Source organism: Delphinus delphis, chromosome 20 (assembly GCF_949987515.2).
Source record: "Delphinus delphis chromosome 20, mDelDel1.2, whole genome shotgun sequence".
Classification (NCBI taxonomy): domain Eukaryota; kingdom Metazoa; phylum Chordata; class Mammalia; order Artiodactyla; family Delphinidae; genus Delphinus; species Delphinus delphis.
This window is the reverse complement of record NC_082702.1, coordinates 13,634,144-13,650,848: the sequence shown is the minus strand read 5'-3', so window position 1 is coordinate 13,650,848 and position 16,705 is coordinate 13,634,144. Positions and strand designations below refer to the sequence as shown.

At 54.1% G+C, this 16,705-nt stretch overlaps 1 protein-coding gene across 2 annotated transcripts in view; it reads left to right on the top strand.

Annotated features, from left to right (window-relative positions):
• Nucleotides 1–16,705, top strand: part of RYR1 (ryanodine receptor 1) — a 117,747-nt gene that overhangs the window by 96,586 nt on the left and 4,456 nt on the right. For both annotated transcript variants that reach the window (XM_059999263.1, XM_059999264.1), the window contains 10 exons: nt 4,433–4,774; nt 7,294–8,106; nt 8,830–8,882; nt 9,481–9,634; nt 10,633–10,719; nt 11,874–12,125; nt 12,984–13,114; nt 15,102–15,144; nt 16,308–16,438; nt 16,540–16,600. In XM_059999263.1, coding sequence (XP_059855246.1) covers nt 4,433–4,774; nt 7,294–8,106; nt 8,830–8,882; nt 9,481–9,634; nt 10,633–10,719; nt 11,874–12,125; nt 12,984–13,114; nt 15,102–15,144; nt 16,308–16,438; nt 16,540–16,600 — 2,067 coding nt within the window. The remainder of the gene's footprint in view (nt 1–4,432; nt 4,775–7,293; nt 8,107–8,829; nt 8,883–9,480; nt 9,635–10,632; nt 10,720–11,873; nt 12,126–12,983; nt 13,115–15,101; nt 15,145–16,307; nt 16,439–16,539; nt 16,601–16,705) is intronic.

Sequence of the window (16,705 nt, the reverse complement as noted above, 5' to 3'; positions counted from 1 at the left end):
CACCAGCCATGATTCAAGGGCTCAGTAGCCACATGTGGCTCGTAGCTGTCATTAGTGCTCTCCTAGTTGTAGAGTTTCCCACAGTTCGATCTGGCTGATGCAACTTTGTGGTGTCATTTAACGTGTTCCTCTGTCCCCTGCATTCCCTGTAAACTGGGACTTGGGTCAAGAAGCTCAATCAGATTCAGGTTTGGAGTTTTTGTTTTTATTTTTATTTTTCACCAACACCTTCCTTTGTGGTGCTTCATACGTCCGTCAAGAGGCACATCCTGTCCCGTCATCTCTCCTTTTGTGATGTCAGCAACCACTGATATTCAATGCCCAGACACATTAGTTCATTAGAGATTGCAAAATGGCAATATTCTCATTTCTAAATGTCTAACCTTTACCAAACATCATATGGTTTCCCAAACCCAAAGCGTCCTATGATTCCCAGACTCTTTACAAACTTTTGTATTTTACAATATGCTTTTCAATTTTTTTATGGTTTAAAAGAACAAGGTTAGGTGTTTTTTTTAAGGACTTCTTAATTTTCAAAAAGTATAACAAAGTTAAAAAGTCTTTTCAGTTTTCAAGATGCTTAATTCATTTGACAAACATGCGTTGAGCACGAACTGTGTGTAGCAGTGAACAAAACAGAGACTGACAGCCCAGTGGCTGTCAGATGAAAATAAGTAAAGAAACAAAATAATTTCAGGTTATAACCTGTGGTCTGAAGGAAGTGAGCAGGGTGGTGTGCAAGAGAGCATGCGTAGAGTAAGCCCTGTAAATTGGGTGGTCAGGGAAGGTCTTTCTAGAAGAGGACATTGAAGCCAAGAGCTGAAAGCTACCCTGTGAAGTTAGGGGAGGTTGTGGCATCCCCAGGACAAGGGACAACAAGTGTAAAGGCTGAAAAGTGGGAATAAGAGGGATGCAAAGGAGGCCAGTATGGCTGGAGAGGGCTGTTGGGGGCGGGGAGAGGAAAACTTTAAGTCTGAGAGGTGAGGGGGGCAGATGTGCTGACACTGGTTGGCTGCAGGGAGGACTCTGACTTTTGGCCTGAATGAGATGGAGCTAAGGGAGGATTCTGAGCAGGGGAGGAATGTGACCTGACTCAGATGTTCACAGGGTCCCTCCAACTGTGGGTGGGTGGGGAAGAGACTGTGGGGATAGAAGAGGAGAAGGGAGACCAGGGAGAAGGTTGCTGTGAGGGTCCAATGGGGGACAAAACCAGGGTAGGGGCCATGGAGGGGGCAGAAGTGTGTGTGTCCTAGATCTTTTGAAAGTAGAGCTGACAGATTTGCTGATGGATTAGGTGTGGGTAGTGAGATAAAAGAAAGGAATCAAGGATGACTCAAAGATTTTAACTTAAGCACCTGGGTGGGTGGTGATGCGATTCCGGAGATGGGTAAGACTGTGGGAGGAGAGGTTTTGCAATCAAGAGGTCAGTTTTGGCCATTTCCACAAAGAGATGTCAGGTAAGGCTTCCCCTGTTAAGTGTATGGATTCTGGGGGGTAGTCAGGGCTGGGACGTAGGCTTTACCATCATTGGCATGGGATGGCTTTCGGAGGACCAGGCCTCAATGACATCTCCATGACGAGTGTATATCTCAAGAAAAGCATGCAAATTCCAGGCCTGGAGCCCCTCCAACTTTTAGACGTCTGGAAGAGAAGGAGACTCCAGCCAAGGAAACTGACAACAGTCAGAGAAAAAGGTATTTCAAAAGAAGGGGATAGGCAAATGCACAATGTGGAGCATGGTTGGGGGGGGGTGTCAGATTTTAAGAGGGACAGTGTCACACTGTATCATAAGGGAAGGAGTCAGGTTGATGGCGTGACGGTAGAAGGTGAACAGTTCCTGTGTGATTATGTCTCCACACTCTGTGGTTTCTAGAGCCCTTCATGATTTGCAAAGCATGTTACTCATTTAGAAAGCATTTTGCAAAGTTCTTGGCTACAAAGCATTTTTTAGAGCCAGAAGATTTCGCTTCTGTTCATACCCCAGAGCAGTGTTTCTCAAACCACATTGCAACCCATCTGTTGGTCATGAAATTTAGTTAAGTCATGACCAGCATCTTTAAAAATAAAATAGAATAGAACATTGCAGAGTGTGTTACATAGCAAAAGTCAGAATTGTGTCGTGAAAACTTTTTTTTTTGGAGTCATTATAAAATGCATTCTTACTATAGGTGTGGTCAAAACATTTGAAAGGCTGCCCCAGAGAACCTCTTGCAAAGAGTGCATTGAAGATCAGTACAAGAACGTTTAATGAAAGTGTCTGTAAAGTTAAAAACTGGATATAAACTAAATGTCTGTCATCAGGAGAATAGATAGAGTGTTGTGTTTATAAAACAGGAATACTACACAGCAGTGAAAATGCATTCATTTGATCTATATATCAACATGGATAGATCTTGAAAACGTACAGCTGAGTGAAAAAAGCAAGTTTCAAATTACATGATTATAATTATAATATTCTTTAAATCAAAATAATGCACAGGATACCAAATTTTTTGTGTGAGAAAATGACAGAATATAAGTAGTAGAAGTACTGACACATCTTTTTTTATTGACGTATAGTTGATTTACAATATTATATTAGTTTCAGTGTACAACATAGTGATTCAATATTTTTATAGATTATACTCCATTTAAAGTTATCATAAAATATTGGCTATGGGCTTCCCTGGTGGCACAGTGGTTGAGAGTCCGCCTGCCGATGCAGGGGACATGGGTTCGTGCCCCGGTCTGGGAAGATCCCACATGCTGCGGAGCAGCTGGGCCCGTGAGCCACAGCTGCTGAGCCTGCGCATCCGGAGCCTGTGCTCCGCAATGGGAGAGGCCACAACAGTGAGAGGCCCGCGTAACGAAAAAATATATATATGTTGGCTATATTCTCTGTGCTGTACAATATGTCCTTGTAGCTTGTTTATTTTATTTATAGTAGTTTGTATCTCTTAATCTCCTATCCCTATCTTGCCCCTCCCCCCATGCCCTCTCCTCACTGGTTTGTTCTAATTTGTTCTCTATATCTGTGAGTCTGTTTCTGTTTTGTTATATTCATTCATTTTATTTTTTAGATTCCACATATAAGTGATAACATACAGTATTTGTCTTTGTCTGACTTATTTCACTAAGCATAATACCCACTAGGTCCATCCATGTTACACATAGTTCTTTGGAAGGATACACCAACTCCTTGGTGGATACCTTGAGGGAGGGTGGGGGTAATGGAGCAAGAGAAGGGTACACAGAGGGCTCCAGTCATACCTGTCATGTTATCGTTCTTACATATACAGTAGCTGAAAATATGTTCTGGGGTGACGGGCATACGACTTTATTCCCAGCTGAAATTTGGAGGCCTCCATTGTGTCAGGTGCCAGTTACTTAGTTGCTGGAAATGGTAGGATGGGGGACCAAAGGGCCTTGGGGAAGGGGCAGAGGTGGTGGCATGTATCAGTCAGGGCCCTAGCTGTAAGGGGGCTGGCCTGGAGGAAAGAGTAATTATCGAACTCAGAGACAGAAGGAGCTGTGTGGACAGGACGGCAGAACTGACCTTTGGCGGAGAGATACAGCCAGCACGGGGAGGGAGCCGAGGACAGAAATGCCACAAGTCCATCCTCCTGCTGCTCCCCGACCTCGGCTGGACAGGCCCCAGCTGCAGCCAGAGGGTCAGGAAAGCCTCTGGTACAGACCACAGGTGTCGTCATGTGGGGGGAGGACGGGTGGAGAGCAGGCCTGCCGGGACTCACCAGGATGGCAGGCAGGGAGCTTGGGGCGGCATCTCTTTACCAGCTGCTACACAAGTGCTGAGTTTCATCGATTCACATCTTACCATCTCTGAAAACGGACTTTATCTGACAGTGGATGGTAGCTCAGCTTTGTGGAAATGCAGCATTCAGTATTTTTTTTAATAACTAAATTTATTTATTTACTTTTGGCTGCATTGGGCCTTCACTGCTGTGCGCGGCCTTTCTCTAGTTGCGGCGAGCGGGGGCTACTCTTCGTTGCGGTGCGCGGGCTTCTCGTTATGGTGGCTTCTCTTGTTGCGGAGCACGGGCTCTAGGCGCGCGGGCTTCGATGGTTGTGGCACGTGGGCTCAGTAGCTGTGGCTCGCGGGCTCTAGAGCGCAGGCTCAGTAGTTGTGGCGCACGGGCTTATTTGCTCCGCGGCATGTGGAATCTTCCCGGACCAGGGCTCGAACCCGTATCCCCTGCATTGGCAGGCAGATTCTTAACCACTGCGCCACCAGGGAAGTCCCATAACATTCAGTGTTTTAATAGCTGGTACAGCCTCACCCATACCAACCTGCTGGACGTCAGCCTTGGGTGCTGGTTATATGATTCTGGATTTTTCTCTCCTTATGAAAAGTCCACAGTTCTTTCGGGAAAGGCATTGGGGCTCCCTAGGCCACCCCTCTGACCTCCCCCCCTCACTGCTGCCCACCCTCCAGGCCATGGACAGCCAGAAGCAGTTCACTGGTCCAGAAATCCAGTTCCTGCTTTCGTGCTCCGAAGCGGATGAGAACGAGATGATCGACTGCGAGGAGTTTGCCAACCGCTTCCAGGAGCCAGCCCGCGACATCGGCTTCAACGTGGCCGTGCTGCTCACCAACCTGTCGGAGCACGTGCCTCACGACCCGCGCCTGCGCAACTTCCTCGAGCTGGCCGAGAGCATCCTCGAGTACTTCCGGCCCTACCTGGGCCGCATCGAGATCATGGGCGCCTCCCGCCGCATCGAGCGTATCTACTTCGAGATCTCGGAGACCAACCGCGCCCAGTGGGAGATGCCCCAGGTCGGTGGCCCCGCACACGCGCATGCTTGCCTCCCGGGGCTTCGGGGCATGCTCCTGGCACGCTTGGACCACACATGGGGCTGTGCACACTTCGCACATCCGCTCTGCAGACCCTGGTGTGTCCCTGCTCCGCTCGTGCAAGCCCACGCCCACCCTTCTGCACACGTTGTAGGGGTGCTGCTGTGCCCTTGCGCACCCCGGTTCTCCCATGCCCACCTCGTGCAGACCCGGCATGGACATATACCCTTATACATGCAGCAGCGCCTGTGGGCCCTCACTGTGGCTGCTCGCACACCACGCCTGCCACTTGTACACTCACCCCGGGAGTTCTTATAATCCTGATGCGACCACACCCACACTCTTGTACTTGAACCCACGTGGTTACACACACCTTGCTCACCTTACCAGCAGCCCCTGGTATGCCCTCTCTCGGCCCTGGCCTGCCTATGCCCACTCTTTTGCACTCGCACCGTGGGGGCTCTAGGGTGCCCTGATGACTGGCATTTTGTGCCCCCAAATGCCCTCTGAGTTCCTAGCACACAATACCCTTCCCACTTATGCTGGGCCCACGTGTGCGTGCACCTCTCTTGCACACTCACTCTGAGGATGCCAGTGTGCATTCCTGCAGCCCTGGCATGCCATATGGTTGCCCGTCCTCACTCATTCACCCGCACATGCCCCGGCACACCCATGCTCATTCATGAGCACTTGGACAGCCCTCACCAGCCCACCCACAAGAGCCCCTGTGTGTCCTTGGTGGCCAGGCCTACTCCTTGACCTGATGTGCCCCGAATATGCCCAGCCTACAAGTATGTGAATGCCCCTTACACACTCACTTGCTCCAAAGTATGCCCACGTAGCCCTGGCACACCCCCAGCCCACCTCACACACTTAGCCTGCATGTGGTTCCCATCTCCCATTCTCTCACCCTCCCATGTGCCCCTCACGCATGCTCGGCCCCTGGCCCCGCCCCTGCTGTCCAGGTGGCCCTCCTGCCCACACTCACAGTGCACGCCGAGCCTGCATGCTCCTTACCTGCCCCTTGCACTCCCACTTCCCTTTTACTCCTCAGATGCCCCCAGGCACCTGCACACTCCTCCCACTTGCTCTTGCACACCCTTCCCACCTTAACACTCACAGTTCATGAGACTTGCACTCCCATCATCTCCTCAACACCTGGGCCCCTTGAGTCTCCTCCTCAGTGACACCTGGCTCATGCACGCCCGGGCTTGTGCCCTACCCTGAGCCCTGCCCTCACGTTCTGGGCCCTCTTACACTGACTCCCGGGTCCTCTTGCACACTCATCCTGCCGCACGTGCCCTGACTATATGAATTGCAGACCCCTCCCACATTTACACTCCCCACCCGTGGTTTCACCCAGGCCCTTGCATGCCTCTGCCCCATATGCCCATGTCCGCCGAGCACTGAGCCGGGCACAGTCACGTTCTCCCCATGTCCTCCCATGCCGCCACGCCCTCCTCACACCCGATTCCTCCCTTAGTCCCGGTGCCCTCTCACGAGGCTCTTGCACATCGGCCCTTTCACATACTCCGGAACTCCCAAGGTTTTGCACACTCACCTGTGTCCCTCGGGGCACCACTGTATACTCATCCTCCTCTGCAATCTGGCTTAAAAGCCCTTGCATCGTCCTTGCACCCGGGACGTCTGCACATCCCTGCATCTGCAGGAAGCCCTGGTTCACCACTGGCCCTTCACACTCTAGTACACCCTGTGGGAGCTCCGCCCCTCACGTGCACCCCACGTGCACACTCTTTCTGTTAGTGTTATTCCTCCAGACACCCACTTCCTCCTGCTCACTCCTTCCCATTCCCACGTTCTCCTACGGGTCCGGAGTCCACGTCTGCCTGCGTGGCCCTCTAGCGCTCATGCAGCAGTACCACAACAGCAAGCACTATATGGCGTTTGGTAGGTGCCAGGCACTGTTCTAATCACTCAGCATCTATTAACTCATTTAATCCTCACGCCAGCCCTTTTATGCATGGGTCCTACTATTATTCCCTGATTTACATAAGGGGAAACCGAAGCCCAGAGCGTTAAGTCTAACTCAGTGGCAGAATCAGCATTCGAACCCAGGCAGGCTGGCTGCAGAACCTTTGCCCTCAACCACTATGCTCAGTCTGTCGACGCCAAGAACATCGATCCTGGAACCAGCTTGCTGGGAACTCGAATCCTACACCTGCCACCTCTCAGCTGCATCACCCCGGACACGTGACTTTCTGGGCTTCCATTTCCTCATCTGTAAAATGGGGATATCGGCCCCTACTTCTAGGACGGTTTGTGCGGATTTAATGAGATACCATACATAAAATGCTGGATACAGGGCCTAGCCTTGCTGAGGTCCTTACAGGTGCACCTCCAGCGAGCGCTATATAGGTTCGCTTTCAAAAATAAAAATGACGATGCTTAGAACAGCGGTGAACGCGCGTGGCTGCCACCGCTGTTGTCCCAAGTCACCGCTGACGGCGCCCCCATCACGTTCCCTCCGCCCCGCGCTGCAGGTGAAGGAGTCGAAGCGTCAGTTCATCTTCGACGTGGTGAACGAGGGCGGCGAGTCGGAGAAGATGGAGCTCTTCGTGAGCTTCTGCGAGGACACCATCTTCGAGATGCAGATCGCCGCGCAGATTTCGGAGACCGAGGGCGGGCCGGGGGAGGACGACGACGAGGGCGCGGGCGCGGCGGAGGCGGGCGCCGAGGGCGCAGAAGAGGGCGCGGCGGGGCCCGAGGGCGCGGCGGGGACGGCGGCGGCGGGCGCGACGGCGCGGCTGGCGGCGGCGGCGGGTCGGGCCCTGCGGGGCCTCAGCTACCGCAGCCTGCGGCGGCGCGTGCGGCGGCTGCGGCGGCTGACGGCGCGCGAGGCCGCGACGGCCGTGGCCGCGCTGCTCTGGGGGGCGCTGGCGCGCGCGGGGTCGGCGGCCGCGGGGGCGGCGGCGGGCGCGCTGCGCCTGCTCTGGGGCTCGCTCTTCGGCGGCGGCCTGGTGGAGGGCGCCAAGAAGGTGACGATGACCGAGCTCCTGGCGGGCATGCCCGACCCCACGGGCGACGAGGTGCACGGCGAGCAGCCGGCCGGGCCCGGAGGCGACGTGGACGGCGAGGGTGCGGGCGAAGGCGCGGGCGACTCCGCGGAGGGCGTGGGCGACGAGGAGGCGGCGGCGCAGGAGGTCGGCCCAGAAGGCCCCGACGGGACTGTGGCCGTGGCCGAGGATGGTCCCTTCCGGCCCGAAGGGGCCGGCGGCCTCGGGGACATGGGTGACACGACGCCGGCGGAGCCGCCCACGCCCGAGGGCTCCCCCATCATCAAGAGGAAGCTGGGGGTGAGAGCGCGGGCTGGGGCATCAGGGTTTTGGAGAGATTGGGGTAGGAGGCAGGGTGAGAGAGACAAATAGAGGTTGGAGAGCAGTGCACAGAGAGAGGAAAAGGGCGGAGAGAGGGCCTGAGAGATACGCAGAGACAAAGAGAGACACGCTGAGAGATGGACGCAGAGATGGAGACCTGGAGGAAGTCTCCCGGTGAAGAGGGTAGTGATTCTGGGAGAGACAGGAAAAAGTGTCTGGAGCCAGAAAGAGCAAGAGACCCAGAGACCAAATTAGAGGAGAAGCAGGACCAAGAACTAAAAAGACCCAAGATAGGGTCAGAGACACTGGGAAAGACCCTCAGAGATACAGGCGGATGTAGGGAATTAAGTAGTCCACGTGACAGAGGCCCCTAAAGCATCCTCAGTGCAGTAAGTGCCATGGGGGTGTGGTTGTCAAGGTGACGGAAGGTTGTCAAGGTGACGGAAGGCCATGAGGGGAGAAGAGCTCCACTTGGAGCCAGCCTGACTCTGCACAGTGCTTTAGCCAAGGCACTCCACTTCTCTGAGCCTCAGTTTCCCCTCTGTAAAATGAGAATCTTGATCCCTCTTCTGGGGGGTGGGGGTGGGGAGTAAAACTTAGATTGCCCAGGAGAAACGGCCAGAAAGGGACACAGAGAGGAATAGGCAGGTCTGAGAGGCGCTTGGGGTACAGGCTCAGCCCTGATACTTGCCCTGCCGCCAGGTGGATGGAGAGGAAGAGGAGGTACCTCCAGAGCCGGAGCCTGAGAAAGCCGAGTGAGTGGCCTTGGGTCCAAGGGGCCCAGCCCCTATCACTGCCTCCCTCCTGGACTAGAAGCCTCCGGAGGTCAGGGCCTGAGGATGTCCTGTTCACTCTGGGACCTCAGCATCACCCATCCCAGGCCCAGGCCCGGAGGAGGGCCTCTGTGAAAGGCAGTAGAGAAATGAGCGCTCCTCTCTTACCTGCAAGCCTTTCTGCCAGCCGTTCCCTCCACCTGTAAAACCTTCTTCTGCGCTTCGTCTCAGCCTTCCTCCTCCTTCCCATCTTGGCTCACGTGACTCCTTCTCTGGGAAGCCGACCTTGACATGCCCCCTAAGTTGAAGAGGTGTCTCCTCCGGGCTCCCATAAGCCCCTGAGCTACCCTCGTCCCAGCCCTGACCACTCCGGGCTGCCACTGTCTGGTGACGGGTCTGTACCCCCATTGGACTGGAGCCCCATGGGGACAGGGCTGGAAGTTGTCTCACCACTGTGTCCCCAGCACCATCTAGACCTGGACCAGGCATGGGGTGGGCCCCTGCTCATGGCTTTAAATGAATGAATGAATGAATGCATTTCCCAGGCACCTGCTCACTCTTTCTGTGTCCTGCCCTGCAGTGCTGAGAATGGGGAGAAGAAAGAAGTCCCCGAACCCCCACCAGAACCCCCCAAGAAGACAGCTCCTCCTCCCCCCCCTCCAAAGAAGGAGGAGGCTGGAGGCGGGGACCTGGAATTCTGGGGAGAACTGGAAGTACAGAGGGTGAAGTTCTTGGTGAGGACCCAGCAAGGGCACCCTGAAGCCTCCTCTCCCAGAAAACATTCACACCACCTCTCCCCCAACGCTGTCCTTGAGCCCACCTGGGCCAGGCTCATCTCTGTGAGCAGAGACGTCCCCAGACAGAGCAGGACCTGGGCACAGGGCAGCATTTTCAGGTGGTCCCCACTTGGCTCCTCGGCCTCTCCCTGCTCACAATCCTTATTCCAGCCTCCCCGCGTTTGCGCACCTGGGGCCACCGGCCTCAGCTTCCCACCCCCATCCTCTATCCAGAGCTAAATCCTGCTGAGGCCATGGCTCTGTTCCTCCCACCGTGGCCTATTTCTTGGCTCTCAGCCTTCAGGAAGGAGCTGCCACACCAGCCCCAGCTCCTCCTGTGGGGGGAGAATTCATCTCCTCATCCAGGCCCGGAAGAAGGGAGTTCGGGGCCCATGCCTCCATCTGTCCTGTCTCCTCTCCAGGCCAGCCTGACATGAGGGGCTGAGGGAAACATGTTGGACAGAGGGTGGTTTAGTGAGGATTTGGGGAAGGCATGGGGGATGGAGAGAAAAAGAGGAAGGGAGAGGTGGAAGTAGATGTCTTCTGCCCGGGATAAAGCAGACAGGGTACCCTCACCCGGGAAGCAGCATGGCAGAGTGGTTGGGAGTGTGGACTCTGTAGCTGGACCGCCTGGCTTCAAAGCCCAGGTCTGCCACTTCTTGGCTACATAACCTTGGACAAGACAGCTCACCACCCTGAGCCTCCATTTCCTCATCCAGAAAGTGGGCGCATCAGCAGTACCTACTTCATAGGGTTGGGGTGAGAATTAAACAGGTTCACGTATGTAAAGCTCTTAGCCCAGGCCTTGGTATACAAGAAGCACTCAATAAATGGGAGATTGTGGGACCAGATGTTAAGGACCCCGGTGTTTGGGTTGTGGGTGAATGTTGGGATAAATTCTCCCGGGAAGCGAGTGGACCGTGAGCTCTGTCTTTTTCTTTCTCTCCTCATCTTAGAACTACCTCTCCCGGAACTTCTACACTCTGCGATTCCTTGCCCTCTTCTTGGCATTCGCCATCAACTTCATCCTGCTGTTTTATAAGGTGCTGATCAAGAGGGGCCGGGAGGATCAGGCGCTTACCTGGGCTGTGGGGCGGCAGGCTCAGCCCCTAACGGGTTCCCAGGGCCCTTGCAGTTCACCAGGGACAAGGTGTTGGGCTCAGGGTCCCCAGGAAGGTTCAGGCTGAACACCTGGAGCTTAAGACCCCTGTGGTGGTGAGTATGTGTGTCTGGGTCCATCTGGAACAGATGCCTGAGTGCCCTGTGAGAGTTAGTGCAGGGAATCAATCCTGGGTTCCACGCTCAGTTCTGCCACTGGCCAGCCCTGTGCCCCTGGGTGCAGGCCTTCCCCTCTCTGCAACACCCGCTGATTCGGTTACATCTCTTTGTTCTCACATAAGCTAAAGAGAAATTTGTGGGGAGGAGGAAATGGGCAGCTCATGGAAGAGAAGGAGAGGGCTATGAAGCAGGCCTCCCAAAGGACAAAGGGACCCTCGGGGTCTTGCGCGAGATCTAGATAACAGGACAGAGGGGCAGTCTAGCAGAATGGTCAGAGCATGGCTTCTGTAGGATCCGAGTCTGGCTCCACCACTCACTGGCTGCATGATGTTAGGCAAAGTTCTTAACCTTTCTGTGCCTTAATTTCCTCATCTGTAATATGGGATAATAACAGAGCCTACATCTTAGAGCTGTGGGAATTAAAAGAGGATTAACATGAGGAATTTCCTGGCGGTCCAGTGGTTAGGACTCCACGCTTTCACTGCTGAAGGCGTGGGTTCAGTCCCTGACAGGGAACTAAGATCCTGCAAGATGTGCGAGGCCCAGCCAAAAAAAAAAAAAAAGAGGACTGATGTATGTAAGGCACTCAGAATAGTACCTGACAAAAAAAGGCGCTGTATAAATAAACGACAGCTACTACTAATTTTAGTATTAGTGTTAATATTAGTGTTAAAAGTAGTCTCGTTAGGGCTCCACTATCAAGACGAATGCACTCTGTTTTCAGTGCTCCTGTCACTCAGTTCAATAGTCAGATTCCCAGGACAGAATCTGATTTGCTAGCTGGGGTCCTGGGCCCACCCCTTGATCTTGATGGACAGCCCTGCAGAGACTGTATCTGACGAGGGCCCAGTTCTGGGTGTGGCAGACCAGGTACCAGGACACCGGGTCCCCACCCTGTCTGACCTCTGTCCCCCTTTAGGTCTCAGACTCTCCACCAGGGGAGGATGATGTGGAGAGCTCAGCAGCTGGGGACCTGTCGGGAGCAGGGTCAGGTGGAGGCTCTGGCTGGGGCTCGGGGGCCGGAGAGGAAGCAGAGGGTGACGAGGATGAGAACATGGTGTACTACTTCCTGGAGGAGAGCACGGGCTACATGGAACCTGCCTTGCGTTGCTTGAGCCTTCTGCATACGCTGGTGGCCTTTCTCTGCATCATTGGCTACAACTGTCTCAAGGTGGGTCATGACCACAGCCTTGGGGCTGGGGCATGTGTGTGCGCGCGCGTGCGCGTGTGTGTGTGTGTGTTTGGAGGGGATGTGTGCCGGGGCACTGGCTGAGAGGACCTGGGGCAGGGGCTGGGGCATCTAACACAGTGATGAGGACAGAGGGGCGTCTAGGGTTGGGGTAAGGCTGGGGGACTGAGTACAGGATTGGGGTCTTTAGCAAGGGTGATATTCAAACTGGGAACTGATACAGGTTGCAGCTGAGGAGATGGGTCCTGTGACGATGTTAATTTCTGGATCAAGAAGCAAAACTTGTCATTCGGGAATATTTATTTTTACATGTTGGTCAGTGGGTGAATTAATATCTGTGAGGGTCTGTGGGCCTCAGACATAACATGGGTGCCAACAGGGGGATGTGGATTCTGACATCAACTATGCCTGAAGCTCGTGATGCCCCGTAAGGTGTATTACGAAGACTTCAGTATGGCTTCCACGAGAACTGACTGTTCAGCAAACCTTGATACTTTACAATTGGACGAACAGAGCTCTTTTGGCTTAGAACTTTTACAAGTGCTGTCCCCTCTGCCTGGAATGCTCTGCCCCACTTCCACCTCCTTTCACCTGCCTGTTTTATTCCTCCTCCTTCCCTTGGGAGGCCCCAGGCTGCAGCAGGTGCCCGTTCTGGGCTCTTCCGGGTTTTTTCCTCATCCCAGCCCTGACCCTCTGACCGCGTTTCCCCACTACTACCCTGATCACTCTGGGGAAGCTCCTGTGATGTGGGGTCTCACGAAGGCTCCAGCAAGATGTCCTAGCTCCTGCCGAGGCTGTGGTCTCCTGACACCCACCCCTTTGCCTCCCTGCATGATCTAGGTGCCCCTGGTGATCTTTAAGCGGGAGAAGGAACTGGCCCGGAAGCTGGAGTTTGACGGCCTCTACATCACGGAGCAGCCTGAAGACGATGACGTGAAGGGGCAGTGGGACCGGCTGGTGCTCAACACTCCGTAAGGGCCCAGCCCCAGCCTCGTGGTGGGTTGGGGAAGCAGAGCTGGGTTTCCACTCCAGTCCCAGCCCAGGCCTCAAAAGGCCGGCGTTCCAGTCACTGCCCGTCCTGACTCATTCTCCCCAAGCCTTTGTCTTCCTCTTAGTAATACAGACAAATTTCCCCTGCATTAAAGTACCTCTGGGGGTGCTGCTGACACGTGGGGATTCCTGGGCCCCATCCCTGGGGATTCTGGTTCAGTGAGTCTGAGGTGGCACCCAGGAACCTGCATTTTAAACTCTGTCCCCACGCGGGATTCTCACCAGGTGCCATGAGTGGGAAATATATGAAATCACTTGGTTTTCAAACTGAGCCCAGAGAGGAAATGAGGGTTGTGAGGGCAACGTGGTGGGACTCTGGACCCCCAAAGTACACTCGCAGCCCATTCCATTTTCCCCCAGGTCAAGTCCCATCTTATCTGTTCATACAGTGGGGCTGCATCCTTAGAGGGAGTCTAGAGTAAGAACACCAGGTCAGGTTGGAACCCTGGGTTGGCCACACTGTAGCCGGGAGTTCTTGGTCCAGTCACTTGGCCTCTCTGTGCCTCAGTTTCCTTATCTGTAAAGTGGGGATATATAATAGCGCCGACCTCACAAGGACCTTGTGACAATGAAATGAGTTAGTGTAGTTTCTGGGGCACTGTAAGCTCTAGGTAAGGGTTGGAAGTCATTTTCTTTTTTCTTTTAATGAAGACACTTTTTTTTTTTTGCATCAGGTCTCAGTTGCGGCATGCAGAATCTTTGTTGAGGCACACATGCAGGATCTTTTGTTTCCGAGAGCAGGCTTTTCCTTGTGGTGCGCGGGCTCCAGGGCGCGAGGGCTCGGTAGTTTGTGGCATGCAGGCTCTCTCGTTGAGGCGCGCGAGTTCAGTAGCTGTGGCGTGCGGGCTTAGCTGTGGCACACAGGCTTAGTTGCTCCGTGGCATGTGGGATCTTCCCAGACCAGGGATAGAACCCACGTCCCCTGCATTGGAAGGCGGATTCTTTACCACTGAACCACCAGGGAAGTCCCGGAAGTTATTTTCTTATGGGGTCCTGCCTAGTGAAGTGGTGCAAGGAGAGAGAGAAGCCATACCAAGGACATGCTATACTCTCACTGTCACCATCAAAGACACATTTAACTTACACACATTCAAGTACACATGCTTAAGAGAGAGAGAGAGAGAGGCACCTATTTAAAATGGTGTCTGCCCAAGACCTTGACTTCTAAATACCATTTCCCATGACAAGGAACCAGACTCCTTGGAGAAGTGGCAGATTTTTCAGGGCTGTGTCGCGGAAGTGTAAGATGAGCCTGGATTATCTTGTTATGTCAGAAAGCAAGGGTGTGCTCACTGCAAAATGGTGACATGCTGAAAGGACCCTGCTGCCAGCTTAGAAGCGGCTCCCCGTGGACAAATCAAGGACAGTTTGAGCGTTGATAAGGATAGAAAGTGCCACAAATTGAAACACATCAAATAGGCCTAAATCCATGGATTCATAATAAATCTCCACTTCACCCCCGACCCCCTCCCCAGCAAAACTCATTGGGCCACCTTTGCAGGATGTTGGGACATCAATTAGAAAACTGGTAAATAAAGGGCCAGAATCATCAAATAAAATTAAACAGTGTGAGGAAGCACCCCGGAACCGGAGCAGGGGCAGGCTGCTGGTCCCGACTCCTCCCCACCTGAGTGCAGTTCTGGGGTCTTTGCACATCCCAGCTCCGAATGCGAGCCGCCTGCCTCACCTGGGCTCCACCAAGGACAGCAGCGGGGGAGGGCGGGGTAAGAGTTGACCTTGGGCAAAAGTCACCTGGCCTGGGGGCTTTAGAGCCTGACCCTGAGTGAGATGTGACCCCCCCCTGTCTCCTGTGAGAAAAGCATTGGAATTCCAACCCCCCGCCCTGGCCTGGCTGGTGGCCCCTGTTCCCTCCTACCCTGATGTCTTGTGGCTTCTTTCTCTTGGCAGGTCTTTCCCCAGCAACTACTGGGACAAATTTGTCAAGCGGAAGGTGAGAGGACGTGGATGGGGAGGTGGAAGGGCCTCCCGGGCTGGGTTCCTTGCTGCCACCAGGCCATCCAAACCCCGTCAAGCACTTGCTTCATGTGTGACCTTGGGCAAGAGGCTTTGACTGTCTGAGGAGCACCTCAGATTGCCAGTCTGGAAGTGAGCATGACAGTCACCCCTCCCGCTCTGTAATGAGACGATACGTGTAACAAGCACAGCACAGTGCCTGGCGCAGAATATTAGTTTTGAGGGAGGAAGTAAGAATATTAGTTTTGAGGGAGGAAGTAAGGCATCCTATTTTCAGCACACAGACTCTGGTGCTAGATTGTCTGCTTTTCTATTCCTAGTGGGGTCAACCTTTCTGTGCCTCAGTTTCCCTCATATTCAAAGTGAAGTAATGAGGGCCGACCCCACCAGGTTGTTGTAAAGGTTATATGACCTACTACATGAGCAGTTCAGTAACATTCAGTTACAATCATTCAGTCACTCAACAAATGTTTCTTGAGCACCTACTGTGTGCCAGGACCTGTTTTAAGGACCTGGAATCCAAGGAGTAAACACATTTGGACCCTCAAGTTGGAAAGACAGAGGAGGAACACATTTATAGCATTCAGGTGGTGATAAGTGCTGTAGAAGAAAAAAGCCCCGCGGAGGGGTGGGGAGCACGTGGGCGTTGGCCCAGACAGGTTGCTCTTTCGTGCAGCGTGATCAGGAGGTGAGGGAGCGAGGCAGGTGGGAATCTGGCGGAAGGGTGTCCTGGGCAGGGGGAACGGCCAGTGCAAAGGTCCTGGGGGAGGAATGTGCCTGGTATATTTGAGGAGCTGTGAGGAGGCCAGTGTGGCTGGAGCAGAGTGAGTGAGGGGGTGAGTGGGAGGAGATGAATTCATAGATGATGGGGTGGGGACGCCAGTTATATAGGATTCCTTGCCTACCTGCCTAATAATAATAAATGATCCCAATTAATTTGGCTACTGAGTAAACTGGACCTTTATCACTTTGGGACCTTCCCCCTGAGGATCTGAAGAAAGCTCTGGCCCTTCTCCCCAGAAAAATGCACCCCCAATCTCTCACACAAAGTTCAGAGTGTCCCCAGACACCCCCAACCATGCAGGCTGTGACCTTCCCCACTCTAGTTGTGTCTGCACGGCCCTATGCTCCCCTGCGTAGGTCTTGGACAAGCACGGGGACATCTTTGGGAGGGAGCGGATCGCCGAGCTCCTGGGCATGGATCTGGCCACGCTGGAGATCACAGCCCACAATGAGCGCAAGCCTGAACCACCACCGGGGCTGCTCACCTGGTGAGCCAGGGGTGACCCTGCACAGGCCTGGGACAGGCAGGGGAGGTGGCCAGGGTCTGACCCCCCAGCATCTGGCCATCCCTCTTCCCTCCACCCTACAGGCTCATGTCCATCGATATCAAGTACCAGATCTGGAAGTTTGGGGTCATCTTCACAGACAATGTGAGGGGGGCCCTATAGCGGGGGAGGGGCCTGCTGGAGAAGGGCCCGAGGGCGTCGGGTGCCCCACCCCCAGGTATCCCTGACCAGGGGCTGACTCCTGACCCC